At 37.4% G+C, this 19,753-nt stretch overlaps 1 protein-coding gene across 2 annotated transcripts in view; it reads right to left on the reverse strand.

Moving 5' to 3' along the window:
- The window catches only part of POLR2B (RNA polymerase II subunit B), a 30,228-nt gene extending 10,751 nt beyond the window's left edge, over positions 1 to 19,477 (reverse strand). The window contains exons 1-14 of one of the 2 annotated variants that reach the window (XM_069458464.1): positions 19,390 to 19,477; positions 15,814 to 15,886; positions 13,839 to 13,989; positions 11,017 to 11,129; positions 10,663 to 10,882; positions 9,828 to 9,986; positions 8,893 to 9,057; positions 5,445 to 5,641; positions 5,158 to 5,277; positions 3,818 to 4,004; positions 3,208 to 3,351; positions 2,308 to 2,447; positions 2,095 to 2,206; positions 584 to 738 (exon numbers count right to left, since the gene is read on the reverse strand). In XM_069458464.1, coding sequence (XP_069314565.1) covers positions 584 to 738; positions 2,095 to 2,206; positions 2,308 to 2,447; positions 3,208 to 3,351; positions 3,818 to 4,004; positions 5,158 to 5,277; positions 5,445 to 5,641; positions 8,893 to 9,057; positions 9,828 to 9,986; positions 10,663 to 10,882; positions 11,017 to 11,129; positions 13,839 to 13,989; positions 15,814 to 15,886; positions 19,390 to 19,408 — 1,955 coding nt within the window. In that variant the 5' untranslated portion in view covers positions 19,409 to 19,477. The remainder of the gene's footprint in view (positions 1 to 583; positions 739 to 2,094; positions 2,207 to 2,307; positions 2,448 to 3,207; positions 3,352 to 3,817; positions 4,005 to 5,157; positions 5,278 to 5,444; positions 5,642 to 8,892; positions 9,058 to 9,827; positions 9,987 to 10,662; positions 10,883 to 11,016; positions 11,130 to 13,838; positions 13,990 to 15,813; positions 15,887 to 19,389) is intronic. The other variant, XM_069458465.1, reaches the window with a different exon arrangement.
- Positions 19,478 to 19,753: the final 276 nt, after the last annotated feature.

A 19,753-nucleotide genomic window follows, 5' to 3' on the forward strand; every position in this document is an offset into this window, starting at 1 on the left:
TGTTTAAACAAAATCCTACAAGTTCCTTGCCTGATAATAAATATTAAGAAAAACAGGCCGGGCGCGGTGGCTTACGCCTGTAATCCTAGCACTCAGGGAGGCCGAGGCGGGTGGATCGCTCGAGGTCAGGAGTTTGAGACCAGCCTGAGCAAGAGCGAGACCCCCGTCTCTACTAAAAATAGAAAGAAATTATCTGGCCAACTAAAATATGTATAGAAAAAATTAGCTGGGCATGGTGGCGCATGCCTGTAGTCCCAGCTACTCAGGAGGCTGAGGCAGTAGGATCGCTTAAGCCCAGGAGTTTGAGGTTGCTGTGAGCTAGGCTGACGCCACGGCACTCACTCTATCCTGGGCAACAAAGCAAGACTCTGTCTCAAAAAAAAAAAGAAAAACAAATGGTACAGGGTTTCTTTTTAGGGCAATGAAAATATTGTGGAATTAGATAGTGGTGATGGTTGCACAACCTTGTGACTATACTATAAATCATTGAACACATACTTTTAAAAAAATGCTTGGTTTTATGGTATGTAAATTCTATCTCAATTTTTTAAATGCACACATTTTTCTCATTACGTGTTTTTACCTGTAGTTGTTATATTCTCTCTCTTTCAATTGGTCAATATGTCTCTTCTTCAGAAGTAGCTTTTGTTTTTCCACAATAAGAAGAGGTCTACAAATACGGCCTGCATCTGTATAAATACGAATCTCCCTCTCTCGAATATCTCTGATCATAGAAACCTATAAATGAAAAGACAAAACAGTTTCATGAACTTTTATTTTCTCTGTACCATTAAGGCTCAGCTAAAAATACAGTAAAACTTAAAGGGAGGAAACGGGGAAAAATATAATAAAATTCCTAGTAAATTTCTGGAGCAACCAATTATCAAATAAAATGGAGAAATCTTAGTTTACCATTGTTCAATCTGTTAAAAACTTAGGTATAATTTAAAATTTCATAAACAAAAAATTGGTAATTATAGAGCTGAAAAACAACATCTGGTAATAATGTCATGCAAGTTAATGTAAAATGAAAAATGTGTTTTCCAATACCACAAACACCAGTGTATGGTAATTTCTTATTTTGGCTCTTTGCCAATTACACGTACTTCATCCTGTAGCTTTCCACTAGCCAGCCCCGTATGACTTTGCCTAGCCCATACCTTCCCAGTCTTAAGCATGACCACCCACGCTCACCTATCAGACAAACGGCTTATAGTCTAACTATCCAACATAGTAGCTACTGTCCACATGTGACTACTGAGCACTTAGAATGTGGCCATTCTGCACTGAGAGGTCCCACTGTAAGTATAAATTACACAACAGATTTGAAAGATAGTACAAAAAAATGTAAAACAGATCATTAGCAATTTTTATATTGATAATACGTTGAAATTATAATGTTTTGGATGTAATAATTTGGATGTGTATTCCTCAAACAGTATACTAATGCCCTATCTGGGAGCACAATAAAGCTCAAATTATATGTTAAAATTTTTTTTAAAAATCCATCCTAATCCCAAAGCACTTCACTTATCCACCAAAACGTAAGAGAATCTATTAGAAGTATATCACATTTTATGAATGAAACACTGGATTCAGACAAAAGATAAATCAGAGATAATTATTCCCTCTTTAAGTATTCGCAGCTTTATAAAAAAAATTCCCAAGAGAATTCTTTTAAAGTATCATTTGAGTTCTAAAATACAATTTAATAATTTAAAGTACATGTCAAAATTTTTAGGAGCATATATCTAGAGATGAAAGCAAGCCATCACTTATAATTAAATTTCACTTAAAACATCACCTAGACTTCTGACAATACACTTTAAAATTTAAGGGAATATAGGGCCCGGCACGGTGGCTCATGCCAGTAATCCAAACACTCTGGGAGGCCAAGGTGGGAGGATTGCTTGAGCTCAGGAGTTCAAGACCAGCCTAAGCAAGAGCAAGATCCTGTGTCTACTAAATAAATAAATAAAATTTAAGGGAATACAGTTCAAAGAAAATGCTAGAGCAAAGATAACTTTCACCAGTCTTATGGCCTGTTTAGAAAACCCACAGAACATGCCCTCTTAGCTAATGAAAGATTCTTACTTCAGACACAATGATGTCCATCTGGCGCCGCAATTTCCTTAGGGTGTTCATCAGTTGTTCAGGATCTTTATGTATTCCAACCCAGCAGCCGTTAACAAAAATCTTGGTTGCACTAAAACGAAAAACCGAAAGTATTTTGCACTTAGCAATTCTATACTAAACCATAACTAAAGATTAACATTAGTTTAAAAAGAAAAGTCCATATATACACACTCGGCAATAGCTGCAGGAGAAATTTCTTCTAAATTTTCCATACTCCATTCTTCTAAAAATTCCAGAATTGGAGACGGTTGAGATCCCACTGAAATATAAGCCATCAGGGCTAAATTCTTCACAAGTCCTACAGCATGGCCCTAAGGAATAAACCAACTATTATTCATACTGATTTTACACAGTTACCAAAATTCTTTTCCATAAATATTTTTCCTGCAACTGGATTTCAAGATTTACTCTAAGAACAAAATTACAATATCTTAGTTCCAAATCACACTGCATAATTAAAAAAAATCTACTTCAGGCCGGGCGCGGTGGCTCACGCCTGTAATCCTAGCACTCTGGGAGGCCGAGGCGGGTGGATCGCTCGAGGTCAGGAGTTCGAGACCAGCCTGAGCAAGAGCGAGACCCCGTCTCTACTAAAAATAGAAAGAAACTATATGGACAACTAAAATATATATATACAAAAAATTAGCCGGGCATGGTGGCACATGTCTGTAGTCCCAGCCACTCGGGAGGCTGAGGCAGGAGGATCGCTTAAGCCCAGGAGTTTGAGGTTGCTGTGAGCTAGGCTGACGCCACGGCACTCACTCTAGCCCGGGCAACAGAGTGAGACTCTGTCTCAAAAAAAAAAAAAAAAAAAAAAAAAAAAAAAATCTACTTCTGAAAGTAATTATGCTTTACATAATTACTAACTTTTTGTCCTGAATATAAATTATTTTTATTTTTTAAATTTTATTTTTAAGAGACAGGGTCCCACTATGCTGCCCAGGCTGGCCTGGAACTCCTGGGCTCAAGCAACCCTCCCGCCTCAGTCTCCCAAGTAGCTGGGACTACAGGTGTGCACCACCATGCCCACTATGTTTTGTATTCCCCTGAACATAAATTCTAACACATTACCTCTGGGGTCTCAGCAGGACACACCATTCCCCACAGTGTATTATGCAACTGTCTTGGTTTTGCTAGTTTGCCATCTCTACCAATAGGAGAATTTAAACGACGCAGATGAGAAAGAGTAGATGCAAAGGTCAGGCGATTTAATACCTAGGGAAAAAAAATGCCTCGTGAGACACTTTTTTAAAAACTTTTCCCCATGACTCCATCTGAGATCAGCTACTACAGTCAGTGTATATGCAACAGACCAACACACAGAAATCAATGTTAGATGTACTATGTTGTCCAACAATTTTCTCTGGGTTAGCTTCTAATAGGGAGGTTTTAAGACATAAAAATTTCACTAACATGGACCGTCTCAGCTCCCAAATACCTACTTTAAATTATTAATTATCTTGAGTTTCTAAACTGCAAGCCAAAACCTTTGCCTCTCTTAGTAATGCTAATAGCTAATTTAAGAAAAATTTCATTTTCATAATTCAAAAGGCCCCAATGATTTTACATTGGCCAAGAAAAAGAAGCAAAATAATTTATATTCAATAAATAAAAGAATCTACTAGTCCTGTAACATTTTCCCTATCAAACCTGTAGTCATAGTTGAAGTTGACACCCTTACCTGAGATACTCCAGCTCTGGCTTGATGAGCTTTCTTTTGGTCGCCCCAGTTTCCAGTAGCTAAAGAGTATTTGAGGCCATCAGATATAATCCTTGTTTTGATTGCCAATTCCAAGTTAAAATCCTTTCCTCGATCAATAAACTTCTGTGCATAGATCCGCACTTCTTTAAGCAAATTCTTAAACATGCTGCCAAATAAAATGGTATTGATTTAAACATGTGGAGGTCTACAACATGCATTCTCAACAGAGATAATATTGCAAAAATTGCTGGGGAGGGGCAAAAATGGTTCGGGCACAGTGAAAGTATTGCTCTTTTTATGTATAAAGCACAGATATACACATACAGTACATGAACATACGTGGCAGGGGGAGTGATTAGAAAAAAATGTCAAAAGAGGCTCTTCATTGGGGCAGTAACAAAAAAAGGTTGAAAAACACTAATCTACAACACACTAAATAACAAAACGTGCAAAACACTGCTACTGCTAGCCTTTTTCTATTGTCTACATATTTTGTTTTTACAAGTAACTTTTTTCTAATTATAAAAGTATAACAAGTTTATTATAGAAAATATGAAAAATATAAAAACATCAAGAATAAAATAGAAACCACACATAACCCCAGTCCTGTAATAATCACTAATATTTTTACATATTTCTCTCTAGGTTTTGTGTGTTTATAAAATAAAAAAGCAGGACTAATTCTTGAATTCCATATGTGCTTTGTAAATGTTAGCAAAAAAAGAAAAACAATTCCAGTATTAGCACTAAGAAAATCAAGGCAATATTCAGCTTTCTCAAACATCTCATAAAGCTATCAGACAAAAGAAAAACACAAAAAAGTAATAAATTGTCCTCATAAACTTGACTTTCCCAGACATGAACTAGAACTAAATCTGGGCAAACAGCAAAGACAATGTAGCTAACTTTTTAAGTACCAATATAGGTACGAGACAGTTCAGTCCCTCTATGTGCAATGACCAATCTAAAGTGAAATCTCAGCCAGGCGCGGTGGCTCACGCCTGTAATCCTAGCACTCTGGGAGGCCGATGCAGGAGGATCACTTGAGGTCAGGAATTGGAGATCAGCCTGCGCAAGAGCAAGACCCCATCTTCCATCTCTACTAAAAATAGAAAAACTTAGCTGGGCGTGGTGCTGCGCACCTGTAGTCCCAGCTACTAGGAAGGCTGAGGCAGGAGGATCACTTGAGCCCAGGAGTTGGAGGCTGCTATGAGCTAGGCTGACGCCACAGCACTCTAGCCCAGACAACAAAGTGAAACTGTCTCAAAAAAAAGAAGTGAAACCTCCTTAATGATTTTATTTATTCTTTAATTCCTTACCCTCTAAATAAGAATGCAAGCAGCGGCCCAGCAAGATCCAATCTTTTGTTTCCATAGTGATCTCTGTCATCCAGTTCTCTTCTACCCAAAGCTGCTAGAAGTAACCTATGAACCATATACCTAAAAAAAACAAAGAATTAAAAGATATGGGGCAAAAAAAAACAGTTTTTGGCTATTTTTCCTTTAATTTATATATTAAAAACATCATTTTTGACATTTTTAGCTTTAAGAAAAAACTTTATCTCAACTATATCTTAGCAAAACACTTAAAATGAAATTTAACATACCCCAAGAAATAGGCTTTTTTGGTCTCACAAAAATCACTGACGCCAACATGAGGGAGCATTTCTTTTTGTAAGACTTCTTTTGCATATTTAATTCTTTTCTCTTTAGTAACACCAGGCTTTGCCCCTCTTGAACCAATGAAATTTAGTGCAACGTTCTGTTCTTGGATGACAAAAGCTTCATCGAGGGAGGGTTTAACCTGTCAAATAATTTAAATAGAAGTTATTTTCAAATTCATATTTTCACCTTAAAAATGAGTCATCACCTAATTATACATGTCAAGTATCCCTATGATTATACTCAAATATGTGAATATTTTTAGAAAGTCAAGGAATCACAAAATCTTACAAGACAGCTCAGAGATCTAGAGATGTCTAATAAAATCTGTTCATCAGCACAGGCAATTCTACTTTCTAGGAAAATACAAATAATTCCATTATAAAAAAAATAAAGTAGCGTGTTTTGTCTGTTTTTTACATTTTAATGACCAGTGGCAAAATGAAGTTCCTTCCAGATATCTAAAACCAGTTTAGAGAAGTTTCATAGTTAAATCATAATTCAGTGAGCTGCAAATGAATAAATGTGCCAGATCATTTTCAGTTTTGGTATTAAAAAAAATTTTTTTTTTTTTTGAGACAGAGTCTCACTCTGTTGTCCAGGCTAGAGTGCCGTGGCATCAGCCTAGCTCACAGCGACCTCAAACTCCTGGGCTCAAGCAATCCTTCTGTCTCAGCCTCTCGAGTAGCTGGGACTATGTGCCACCATACCCGGCTAATTTATTTTTATATATATATTTTTTTAGTTGTCCATATAATTTCTGTCTATTTTTAGTAGAGACAGGGTCTCGCTCTTGCTCAGGCTGGTCTCGAACTCCTGACCTCAAGCGATCCTCCCGCCTCGGCCTCCCAGAGTGTTAGGATTACAGGCGTGAGCCACTGTGCCCAGCCAGAAATTTTTAACCTATAAATAAAACCACTCAATATTTTGTAAAGCAGACTATTTAATTTATTCGTTTGTGTTTTATATTTAGGCGGAGTCTGACTCTGCTGCCCAGGCTGGAGCGTAGTGGCCCGATCATAGCTCACTGTAACTCGAACAAGGAAACTATTTTAAAAGCAGATTGTTAGAGACCTGCATTCCATATCTGCCACTATCTGTGAGCAGCCAGGTAATCAGTTTCCTCACCTACAAAAGGGTTACTTAAAATAATTTTTAAGTTCTACTCCAGTTAACATTCTAAATTTCTAATTACATACAATGATGAACATGAGAAATGAGGGTAACTCTGGTCTCCGTAAGTTCCCTTTAATCCTATCACATATCCTGAAATGCCTTTCTTGCCTTTGCTTCCTATGTCTTTTTTTTTTTTAATCACTGATCCACAAGTTTAAACATCCAAATCCCAATCACGAAACCAAGACTGGAAAAAGGCAATGTAAGCCAGTTCAAAGTGAGGCCACAGAAAGCACAGCAGATTAAAGTGATCTTTTTAAAGAAAACTGCCATGGTTGTTACAAAACTATTTCATTAAGGTTAATATAGATTGGGAAAAAGGAACAACAATAATGATATACTTTTAGAAAAAACAATAGAACACTTTCATAAAGTGAATGTTTGACTCACGGATTTGTAACAATTGGCCTAAGCTTCGTAAGTGCTGAAAAAACAGACAGTATTTGTCAAAAAGACAATATACATAAAGTAAATCAAGTCTTTCAATTTACTAAGAAAATTCCAGATTGGATACATCTGAATTCAGTTTGAATCATTTAGGATACCTTTTAAATAAAAGATAACATAATCTTTTCTTTTACAAATTAAATTTTTAAGTGTTAAAAAATAAAAAATAAAAAGCTGACTACTGGTAAAAGCTGAAAGTAAAATCTAAAACCCATTTTTGTCAAGAAACCACACCAATAAATACTTTAATAACTGGCTGGGTATGGTGGCTCATGTCCGTAACCCTAGCACTTTGAGAAGCCAAGTAGGGGAGGCTCAGTTGAGGCCAGGAGCTCGAGACCAGCCTGGGCAACATAGCAAGACACCATCTCTACAAAAAAAAAAAAATTAGCTGGGCATGGTGGCATATACCTGCAGTCCCAGCTAGTCGGGAGTCTGAGGCAGGAGGATCACTGGAACCCAGGAATTCAACGTTAAAGTGAGCTACGATCAAGGTACTACACTCCAGACTGGGCAACAGAGCAGGACCTTGTCTCTTTAAAAAAAAAAAACAACAACTCTAATAACTAAAATGTATTCCACTCTCTAACTTTGTGACAAACGTTTAGCCTGCATTTTACCTTATTTCTCTGTAGTATTAATAACTGTGGACAATTTAGGGCAACAAAGAATATTACACTATTCAGACAAGGATCATCAATGAAAAAAAACTGATGAAGAAATGAATATTTATCTAGACTCAAAAAGCCTTCTCACAAAAATAGTAACTTTACAGTGGAAGTACCTAACAGACACCACTGTGATCAAAGTTAACATTATCAATAATGGGACAAAATGACATCATGTGACTCTTGATAAGGTGCCCTGGGAATCACACAATTACTTTTGTATTTCTCCTGCCAAAAAAATGCAAAAATTGAATCTAATTGTGAGGAACTATCTGAAAAACCCAAACTGATGGGAATTCTACAAAATGAATGGCCTATCCACTCTAAAAATTTTAATGCTTTGAAAGACAAAGAAAGGCTGAGGAAAGATTTAAAAAGACATTAAAAACCTGCAATGCATGATTCTGAATTGAATTCTGAACTAGCAAAAATGCTATTAAGGGCATTATTAGGACAATGGACAAAAATCTGAGTAAAATCTTTACATTAATAGTATTATATCTAGTTAATTTTTTAATTTTAATAATTATACTATGATTATGTAACTGAATGTCCTGGTTCTTAGGAAATAAGTACCAAAGTATTTAGGAGTTAGGGCATGATTCCTGTACCTGACTTTCAAATGGTCCAAAACAAGTAATAATAATAATGTGTATCTATAGAAAGAAAAAATGATAAAGGAAATGTGGCAAAATTAACTAGTCAATCGGGGTGAAGATTATACAAGAGTTCTCTGTACTATTCTGACAGCTTTTAAGTTCAAAATTATTTCAAAATAAAAAGTTGTCTTGAAAATAGGTATCAACTATGCATTTTCCCTTTTTACTAAATTGCACCAGGCTGGTGTGCTTTTACCATTTTCTTCGCTACTTATTCTTCTTGCTGCTGTCATTGAACTCCGGCTGCCTCTAGCTTTCATGTCTATTTTACACAGAACTGTCAGGAGAAAGGCTTAGGCAGCACCGAAGGCTTTCACCACATAGTAAATGGCATGAGAACTGTGACACCTAAATTGCTCTTCAGAGCAGCTTTCTACTACATTTTAAGGTTAGCAACAATCAGCAAGTCTCAACACTATGAATATGCTTTGCTTTCACATTACCATTTCCATCATCTCTGGATCTTCAAAATCGTAAATAATATGTTCCAAAATATCTCTGTCAGACACAAAACCTAATGCTCTGAAAACAATGATGATGGGAACTTCCTGCTTGATATATGGTAGAGTTGCCACAATGCGCTGACCGATAGCACTCTTTTTTGCACCCTAGAAAAATAAAATATCATCAGAACCTGAACATACAAAAGTTCACAGCAATATAAAAACATCAAGAAACCCATGTAGTATATATGTTCATTGTAGATATTTCAAAAAAAAAGTATGTCTCCCATACTCCAAGGAACCTCCTATGGCTGCTTTCCAAAACCGCTGAAACAGGTTTACTAATTTTACAGGCAGGCTGGTCATTTAGACCTGAGAGAAGTTCCATTCTCTTCCATCTGCCTGCCAAGATTCTCTCAGAATTACCCAATACTATATTTCAAAATAACTTTTGGCCATAAAAGAATATGAATACTGATTCCTCACCCGCCCCATCCCACCCCTGGGGGGAAAAGAAAAGAAAAGTAACTCTGGAAGAAGTAATTAGGTGAGGAGTAAAAAAGAGAGAATATCAATAGACAAATATGGAAAAAAGCTAAGTACAGAATGAAAAATAAATACTAAACCACAGCTGGACTGTGAAATATCTCCTTCTTTGAATGTTTCAAAATTAAGAAACAGCTCCTTTTACACAACTTTTTTCCCATTTCTTCCTCTTTAATTGTACACATATACAGAAACAAAATAAAACTTACTGACCTATCCTGACATACCTGATTTCTCAGTTTTAATCATATTTCTCTGCTTCAAATGCCTAACATATACTACCAATTTTGTGCTCCAGAAAAGGTTTCTTGGACTAAGAATGCAGTCTGATACATTACAAAACAAGGCACAAAGGAATAAACCCAAGAACACTATAGCCCAGTCCATACCTGTCCTCCTCTTGCCAGCATGCTAACCCATATAGTGCTGGTGGGTCGGGAAGAATTCTCCAGACATGATCTACACTCTCCTGTGTAGGCATATTTAGAATCCTTCTTGGCAAACACATAAACTGTGTTTGTTGCCATTTTCTCTTGAGCAATCAGAACCTATATGGACAATAAGAGAGTTACAGCCATAAAACCCAAAAGGTTATGAAGCAGAAAGAAGAGTAAAAAATCTATATCCTAATTTAATCTAATTATATAGGTTCACTGAAACATGAATTCTTAAACTTTCCAAACTCCATTTTGTAAAAATGCTTCGTAGAAATATATAAGCTCCAACAACCAAATTTTTAGTGCATTTTATGTACAGCTAAATAAAGCTTTGGTTTATATAAGTTTAGCTGTTATGTCCTAAAAATGATTCAACTGCCACTTCTATGATATCCTGCATGAAAATCTACTTTTTAATTTCAACTTTAATAATTTAAATTTTAACTATCATTTGTACATGTTTTTTAAGAGACAGGGTCTCGCTCTGTTGCTTAGGCTAGACTGTAGTGGCCCAATAATACCTCACTGTAACCTCAAATTCCTGGGCTCAAGTGATTCACCTGCCTCAGTCTCTTGACTAGCTGAGACTACAAATGCATGTCACCAAGCCTGGCTAATTTTTTTATTTTTTGTAGATAAGGGGTCTTGCTATGCTGCCCAGGCTAGTCTCGAACTCCTGGCCTCAAGTGATCCTCCCACCTTGGCCTCCCAAAGAGCTGGGATTACAAGTGGGAGCCACCATGTCTGGCCGATTTTGTGACTTTTTTTTTAAGTAATGTTACTATACCTTTTCTGATCCATTAATAATGAAATAGCCACCAGGATCCAAAGGACATTCATTTAACTCACAAAGATCACGATCTGTTAAGCCATTCAATAGGCAATAAGTTGACCGCAACATAATTGGAATTTTTCCTATAAAAGTTTTCTGATGCTGAGTCTGAAGTTGTTCTTCACCTTCTTTAATTACTGTTTTTGTTATATCAACATAAAGTGGAGCAGAATACCTTTGAAAATAAAAGCAGATCACAGTTAAGCAATACTAGTTGGGTATTGCTCAAACATAAATCCTCAACTGGTTAAAATGACATTTTCTGAATTCTGTTTCAATATCACCTGCTGACAAGGAAAAATTTCTTACGTGAGATTTCTTAATCTGGCTTCATTTGGCATCATTGGTGAAGGAGCACCATCTCTTTCCCAATGGGTAGGCTTGGAGAGGTAAATTTGTTCAAACTTTAGCAAATATCTTGGCTGAAAATAAACAAAAAACATAAAAAGGGTAAATAAATTTTTTCCATAAAAGCTTTAAGGATTCTATTAACATTTTAATAGAAAAAGCTCTACAAACTGGCAAAATCAATCCATTTTACTGATATGGGAACTTTCTAAATTCAACATTCACACTGCTTAGAATATCAAGTTTTTTTACCTAATCATTTTCTTAAGGTAGAAGACAAAAAGAGACTTAATATGCAACAAGTAAATAAAAACTGTACATATCATGTGCTCTGAGTTTATATCAAACATTTAAAGAGGATTTGTATTAATGATCTATATAGTTTCATGTGCCTTCTCCTTGATTAGGATCAAAAGTAAAAAGAGACCAGAGAACCAAGAAAAGATAACTAATCCAGACAATTATTTAATAGAACTGTGTTCTAATCTAATCAATAAAACATTACAAAAAATGAACCATCAAAAAAATCCTAATCATTCTATATAAAGGACTGAGAACTTCCAACCCTGGCTGACTGTAGCTCAGCCCAGGTCAAAAAAAAAAAAAAAGTTTATTTTTTTATTTTTTTATTTTTTATTTTATTTTTTTTTTTGAGACAGAGTCTCACTCTGTTGCCCAGGCTAGAGTGAGTGCCGTGGCGTCAGCCTAGCTCACAGCAACCTCAAACTCCTGAGCTCAAGTAATCCTCCTGTCTCAGCCTCCCGAGTAGCTGGGACTACAGGCATGCACCACCATGCCCGGCTAATTTTTTCTCTATATATTTTTAGCTGTCCATATAATTTCTTTCTATTTTTAGTAGAGATGGGGTCTCGCTCTTGCTCAGGCTGGTCTCGAACTCCTGAGCTCAAACGATCCGCCCACCTCGGCCTCCCAGAGTGCTAGGATTACAGGCGTGAGCCACCACGCCCGGCCTAAAAAAAAAAAAAAAAAAAAAAAAAAGTTTTTAATTAAACATTCATCTGCTGCCTGAAAAAACAAGATCCACGGGAAAAATTTTTCAGAGATAAATGGATTGTGGATTTCTCTCAAAATCAAATCTCAGAGGAGAAGATGGGACTAAACAGACTCTTTGCTAAGGGCAAATTACTGACACTCAAGTCTCCCAAGCTGGAGTAGGTCAAGGGCACAGAGAACTAGCAGTGATAATGAACATAAGGGAAGCCAACCCTCCTTATTTCCACCCCAGTCTAGGACATTATTATCTTAAACCTAGGCTATTCCAAGATTTTTATCTGCCTCAGCTTCTTTTCATTCCAAGTAAATATCATTTCCAAAGTAATTTTTCTAAAACAATGCTTTATGTATATTCTTTGACAATCTCTCAACAATTTCTCGTTGTATCTAGTGACATCCAAAGCCTTGGACAATATGGTTCCATCTTATCTTCCACTAACATCTATGAAAAACAGATAAACCAAAATCACATAGCGGCTATTGCAATCCCCATCCCAACCTCAAGCACGTTCTTGCTGAAATGCCTACGCATCTTTCCTAAGAGAAGTCCTACCTGCCCTTCACAGTCAGCTTAAGTCTGTCCCATCTTGTCCACTAAGCTCTGATAACCAAGCTTGAGCGATCTCTTCCTCCCTGTACTATTTACATAGTGGCACTTTGAATTTGCTATGTTATAGTTATCTCTCTTGTTATGCAAAGATCACAAAGAGAAAATGACCCAAGGATAAAAAAGATATTGTATGTCCCTTTTTCCAGCACAGTCCCAGCAGAATGAATTACTTTTTGTTTTAAAAGCAAAATTTTGTGTAGTATCTCCAACTAGAATGAGAAATCAAAAACGGGGCTCTTTGCTTCGGATAAAGTCAAAACAAAGGAACCTGCCTTATGGTTTTGTATCCTGTTTCAGTACGGGAATGCGGTATCACATTTAACACAACGAGACAGTGGACAAAGCAAGAATCAGCCTAACTGGGAACATTTACGTTACGTTCCCAGCACCCGGCACCCTCCACCTTTCGCCTTTAGGAGGTAAGCTACACTGAAGTGAAACTAAACTGGCTAGAAATAATTACCTCTCCCTCTAATTCTATTTCTGGGACTCTCCCTTCCTCATTTTGTTTCTCTATCTCTCCAAGCCCAACATGCTCCCACAACTACCTCTCTACTCCTTTCAAAACTGGGCACAGTCATTATTTTAGACTACTTATTTCTTTACAATCACTCATGTAAAACCAAACTACAAAATTATATCCTTGCTACAATTTTAACAACACTAAAAAACATGCATATGTGTGAATAAAAACTACAGGGAACTAAAAAATAAAAATAAAAATAGCTGATCCGTTTAGGTGATTTTCCTGTTTTATCTCTTGTATTTTACATGCAACATATAAAAATTAGGAGAAAAAGCCCTTCAAGCACTTTTTCTTTTATGATTCTTATACTGTGAAAGAAAAAAGTGGGGATATCTAAATCATATGACTACTTCTGGCTCACTTCTCTTAGGTGTTCATATACCTGAGTCCCCCTCTTCCCAACTATTAAATTCCTACCATCTGAGTAAGGATTAGGGTTTTGGGTTACTTGTAAAAATGCATTTCTCCATCAGTAAGAAGAAATCAGGAGCTGACGGAAGAGGCTACGAGTACATTGCTAAAAGCTCCTACTGACTTTTTTTTTTAACCTTTAAGCCAGATGAGAAAAAGGCTGAAATTTCAAAGCAATACTCTTCTTTTACCTATGTAACTTCATAAGAATAACCATCTTACCGGCTCCTCAACTTCTCCACTGGCATGCTGAGCTTCAGCTTGTAGGTCTATAGGTGGAGCATCTTCCACAATTCTTTGAACAGACATCTGAATAAACTCATCAAAAGAATCCAGCTGTTGTCTGACCAAGCCTTTCTCATCAAAATAGGAACTGGAAAAATATTTGAGTTAATCATCAGTTACAGCTCAGTGATGTTCTCTAGTGTATTTCCCCATTTTCATTATGATTCAATTCAACAAATATTCATTTAATACCAACCACTGTATGCCAACCACTGAAAAAGACACTATGAGGTATCTTAAAAAGTAGTGAGGCCAAGAGCATTTTCTTTGTAGAATTTATTGAATTTAGGGAAAGAAATTTAAACTTATGGTAAAATATTTAAAGCACAACATAGGAACTACAAGGAAACCCTGGTTTACAAATGTCCTTTTGTAGACAAATTTCATTCAATCTCTTTGAAATATTTCTTTTAAAAAAAAGTGTCAGGAGAGAAAACTAAAGAAAATGGATAATCAAAGATAACAAAAAGAACTTTAATTTCAATAAACGGGATGATGGTGGTATCAATGACTAAAATAGGGAATGTGTGAGAATGTCAATTATAGGTCGAAGATCGTTAGTTCTATTTCAATTATGTTAAGAGTGAGATGAGAGTACGTCATTTAAATAAAAATACGCAGCAAATGACTGGTAATAAAAATGGAGCATGAAAAAACAAAAAAACAAAAAAAAACAAAAAATGGAGCATGGGTGAGAGATCACAGCCAGTAGTGCAGACACAGAAATCAAATAGTGGCCAGGCACAGTGGCTCACGCCTGTAATCTCAGCACTTTGCGAGGCTGAGGCGAGAGATTCGCTTGAGGCTGGGAGTTGGAGACCAGCCTGGGCAACATAGCAAGACCCCAACTCTGCAAAAAGATTTTAAAAATTAGTCACCGGTGGTGGCATGCACCTGTAGTCCCAGCTACCCGGGAGGCTGAGGCAGGAATATCGCTTGAGCCCAGCAGTTACGAACTGCAGTGAGCTATGATCACACCACTGCACTCTGGCCTGGGCCACAAAGCAAGACCTCATCTCTTAGCTCGGTGCAGTGGCTCACACCTGTAATCCTAGCACGGTGGAAGGCTGAGACGGGTGGATCGTTTGAGCTCAGGAGTTCGAGACCAGCCTGAGCAAGAGCAAGATCCTGTCTCTACTAAAAATAGAAAGAAATTAGCTGGACAACTAAAACACATACAAAAAATTAGCCGGGCATGGTGGCGCATGCCTGCAGTCCCAGCCACTTGGGAGGCTGAGGCAGAAGGATCACTTGAGCCCAGGAGTTTGAGGTTGCTGTGAGCTAGGCTGACACCATGGCACTCTAGTCCGGGCAACAGAGTGAGACTCTGTCTCAAAAAAAAAAAAAAAAAAAAAAGTAACTGGCCTGTATTCTTAAAAAATGTCAAGGCCAAAAAAAAAAAAAAACAATCGAGGAACTGTTCTAGATTAAAGGAGACAGAAGAATAAGCCATGAAAACTAAATCCAATATGTGATCCTAGGCTGGATCCAGGATCAGAAAAATTTTTTTTACTTTGCTATAAATATTAGTGGGCCAACTGGTAAAATTTGGGTAATGTCTGTAGATTAGATTATTATACCAATATTAATTTGATCACTGTATTATGATTATATGAAAGAATGTCCTTATGTCTGCAAGTTACTCTCAAATGTTTCAGAAAAAAATCATATACAGAAAGAGAGAAAAAGACAAAGAAAATATAAGCTTAACATTTAGGAAATCTGGGTGAAGTGTATAAGTAATTCTTTGTGTAACTTTTCTACCAGTCTGAAATACTTTAAAAAGTTAAATATATAAATAAAATGATAGACTCTCATGCAGCATATTCATATAGAACATCTACTTATCAAGAAAAGAATAAGCAGGAAATCTATTATGCCTAAAAGCTTATTCAGTTTGGTACAAAATTACCTGATTACAATCCAGCATGCTTCTTGCCACAAATCTGGGGTGATTTCATCATCGTCCTCATCATATTGCATATCTGTAAAAACAAAAATATCGTATTTATTTGCTGTAAGATGTCACTAGTTAACATCTTGTTCTGACGACTTGAAGTAGCAGAAACATATTTACTCTCTGCTGAATAAAAAGTAATCCTTTTACTTAAAATTTCTAAATTTTCTAATATTCCTAACCAGGACCTGACAGGTCAGAGAAGAGTTCCCAAAAGCTGAGCAGACACCTCATATTATAATAGGAGTAAATCAGGGAAAGGAAGGGGGTAAGGATGGGAGGAGTGGAGAAAGAAGTATCCCAAATAGAAAAACAACTATGCAAAAGACTCCACAATGAAAGATAGGATGGCATATGTAAAAAATCAAAGGCCAACGTACCTGAAAGCACTCAAAAAATTATGCTAAAAAAGTTTTCGAACTTTTCTTCCACCAAGATAGTAGTTAAAAAGAAAAGGAAATATAGTGATGCTAATAAATTTCTAGACACAGATATGAATGAGACAGAGAAGTTTAAACAGCTTTAAAAGTTTAAGCTTTTGGGCCAGGTGTGGTGGCTCATGCTTGTAATCCTAATACTCTGGGAGGCCGAGGCGGGAGGATCGCTTGAGGTCAGGAGTTCAAGACCAGCCTCAGCAGGAGCAAGACCCCTGTCTCTACTAAAAATAGAAAGAAATTAGCTGGGCAACTAAAATAGAAAAAAAAAAAAAAAAAACAAAGTAGCCAGGCATGATGGCACATGCCTGTAGTCCCAGCTACTTGGGAGGCTAAGGCAGGAAGATCGTTTGAGCCCAGAAGTTTAAGGTTGATATGAGCTAAGATGATGCCACAGCACTCCAGCCGGGGTGACAGAGTTGTCTCAAAAAAAAAAAAAGAAAGAAAGAAAATTTAGCTGGGCACGGTGGCACATTCTTCTAGTCCCAGCTACTCGGGAGGCTAAGGCAGGAGGATCACTTGAGCCCAGGAGTTCAAGGCTGTAGTACGCTATGATTGCACCTGTGAATAGCCACTGCATTCCAGCCTGGGTGACAGAGCGAGACTCTGTCTAAATAAGTAAATAAAAAGAAAAAATAAAAAAAACAGATGTGGAGAATGAAAGAGGGAGCTTTAAAAAAACATGAAAACACACTAGACATGATTAAGATTTTTGATATGTGAAAAGAAAAAAGATGTAATGGCCCTGTTTAGTAGAATATATACCATCTGAGAACTCTATCATCTTGTGGGAAGAGGAATTGTAAAGGTCACCTTTTAAGACAATTTACTTAGACTTAACAGGGGGGAGGGTGAGTGGGGATGAGGGATGAAAAATTACCTATGGGGTACGATGTACACTATTCAGGTGATGGGTACACTAAAAGTCCAGACTTCACCACTATACAATGTATGTAACAGAATTCAACTTGTACCCTCTAATTCTATTAAAATAAAATTTTTTAAAAAAACAATTTATGTAAATGGCACTGGGGAAATTGGACACCATATGCAGAGGAATGAAACAGGACCCCCATCTCTCACCACTTACAAAAATTAATTCAATATGGATAAAACACTTCAATGTAAAGCATGAAACCATAAAAATATTAGAATAAAATGTAGGAAAAACTCTCCCAGATATCAGCCTAGGCAAAGAATTTTAAGATCCCAAAGGCAATTACAGCAACAACAAAAATAAATAAATCGGACTTGATTAAAAAGCTTCTGCACTGCTACGGAGATAATCACCAGAGCAAACAGACAATATACAGAATGGGAGAAAATATTCGCAACCTATACATCCGATAAAGGACTAACATCCAGAATCTAAAAAGAACTCAAAACAAATCAGCAAGAAAAAAACAAACAACCCCATTAAAAAGTGGGTAGAAGACATGAACAGAAGCTTTTCAAAAGAAGACAAATGGCCAACAAACATATGAAAAATGCTCAACATCACTAATCATCAGGGAAATGCAAATTAAAACCACAATGAGATAACACCTTACCCCTGTCAGAATGGCTTTTATTAAAAAGTCCAAAAACAATAGATGCTGACATGGATGCACAGAGAAAGAAACGCTTATACACTGTTGGTGGAACTGCAAATTAGGACAATCCCTATGGAAAGTAGTATGGAGATTTCTCAAAGAACTAAAAGTAGACCTACAATTCGATCCAGAAATCCCACTACTGGGTATCTACCCAAAGGAAAAGTCATCATTTTATGAAAAAGGCACATGCACTCGAATGTTTACTACAGCACAATTTACAATTGCAAAGAAGTGGAATCAACCCAAGTGTCCATCAATTCATGAATGGATTAACAAAATGTGGTATATATACAATGGAGTACTACTCAGCCATAAAAAGATATGAACGAATGTCTTTTGCAGCAATTTGGATGGAACTAGAGACCATTATCCTAAGTATCTCAAGAACGAGAAAACAAACACCACGTGTACTCTCTAATAATTTGGAACTAATTGATGGGCACAGAAAGAAGTAAAAATCAGGCCGGGCGCGGTGGCTCAAGCCTGTAATCCTAGCACTCTGAGAGGCCGAGGTGGGCGGATCGTTTGAGCTCAGGAGTTCGAGACCAGCCTGAGCAAGAGCGAGACCCGATCTCTACTAAAAATAGAAAGAAATTATATGGACAGCTAAAAATATATATAGAAAAAATTAGCCGGGCATGGTGGTGCATGCCTGTAGTCCCAGCTACTCGGGAGGCTGAGGCAGGAGGATCCCTTGAGCTCAGGAGTTTGAGGTTGCTGTGAGCTAGGCTGACGCCACGGCACTCACTCTAGCCTGGGCAACAGAGTGAGACTCTGTCTCAAAAAAAAAAAAAAAAAAAAAGTAAAAATCATTGGAAATCAACAAGAGGGGCGAGGAGAGAAGGGGAGGGGAAAAAAATCCTACCCAACAGGTACAATGAACACTATTCAGATGATGGACATACTTATAGCCCTAAATAAAGCATTATAAAAGCTATGTAACAAAAACACTTGTACCCCCTTAATATTTTAAAATATAAATAAAGAATTTATTTAGACTTAAGACAACATGAAGAAATGTCAAACTAAACCAAATCCTCCCTTCCCCAATATTCTTTGTCCCCAGGGTATTTCCAAGGGCCTTCCACAATGCCTGGCACAAGGTTAATGCTCAAATATTGAGCTGTTCAAAAAAAAACGGCTAACTGTGGCCATAAGAGAAATCAAAAACGGGGCTCTTTGCTTCGGATAAAGTCAAAACAAAGGAACCTGCCTTATGGTTTTGTATCCTATTTCAGTACGGGAATGCGGTATCACATTTAACACAACGAGACAGTGGACAAAGCAAGAATCAGCCTAACTGGGAACATTTACGTTACGTTCCCAGCACCCGGCACCCTCCACCTCTCGCAATCCCAGCTTCGTTTTCAGCCTAGGAGATGTGGGGAACAAGACTGGGGACTCCTGTGCGGCGGGCGTTGGGGAAGGCCCCAAATCCCCAATCCATCCAGCTTCCCTACGCAAATGGGTGGCCGCGGCGTGTGATCTGTGCGGTTACCTACCCTCATCCGCGTCATACATATTGGCAAACGGTTTCCAAGCTCCTAACTTGAAATCACAAAGATGGAAAAGCCTGAACAAGCCACCAGCTGCCAGAGGAAGAGACAAGGTAATTTCCGCCTCCTGCCTTCCCAGAATGCTGTGCGTCACACACCAAGGGCCACCCACGGAGGCCAAGGTAAGATTTGCGCCTGCGCAAAGTGTTGCGGAAGGTTGGGCCCGGGTTAAAGTTGCGCACGCGCACAATGTGGGCCGCCGTCTGCGGGGGCTAATTGACAGGACGTCTACTATAACGCGAGGGTTGAATTCAGCCAGTTAAAGTTTTTGTATTTTTTTTCAATGTTATTGCACAAATAATGACACCTG

The sequence above is a fragment of the Eulemur rufifrons genome, chromosome 24 (genome assembly GCF_041146395.1).
Source record: "Eulemur rufifrons isolate Redbay chromosome 24, OSU_ERuf_1, whole genome shotgun sequence".
NCBI lineage: Eukaryota > Metazoa > Chordata > Mammalia > Primates > Lemuridae > Eulemur > Eulemur rufifrons.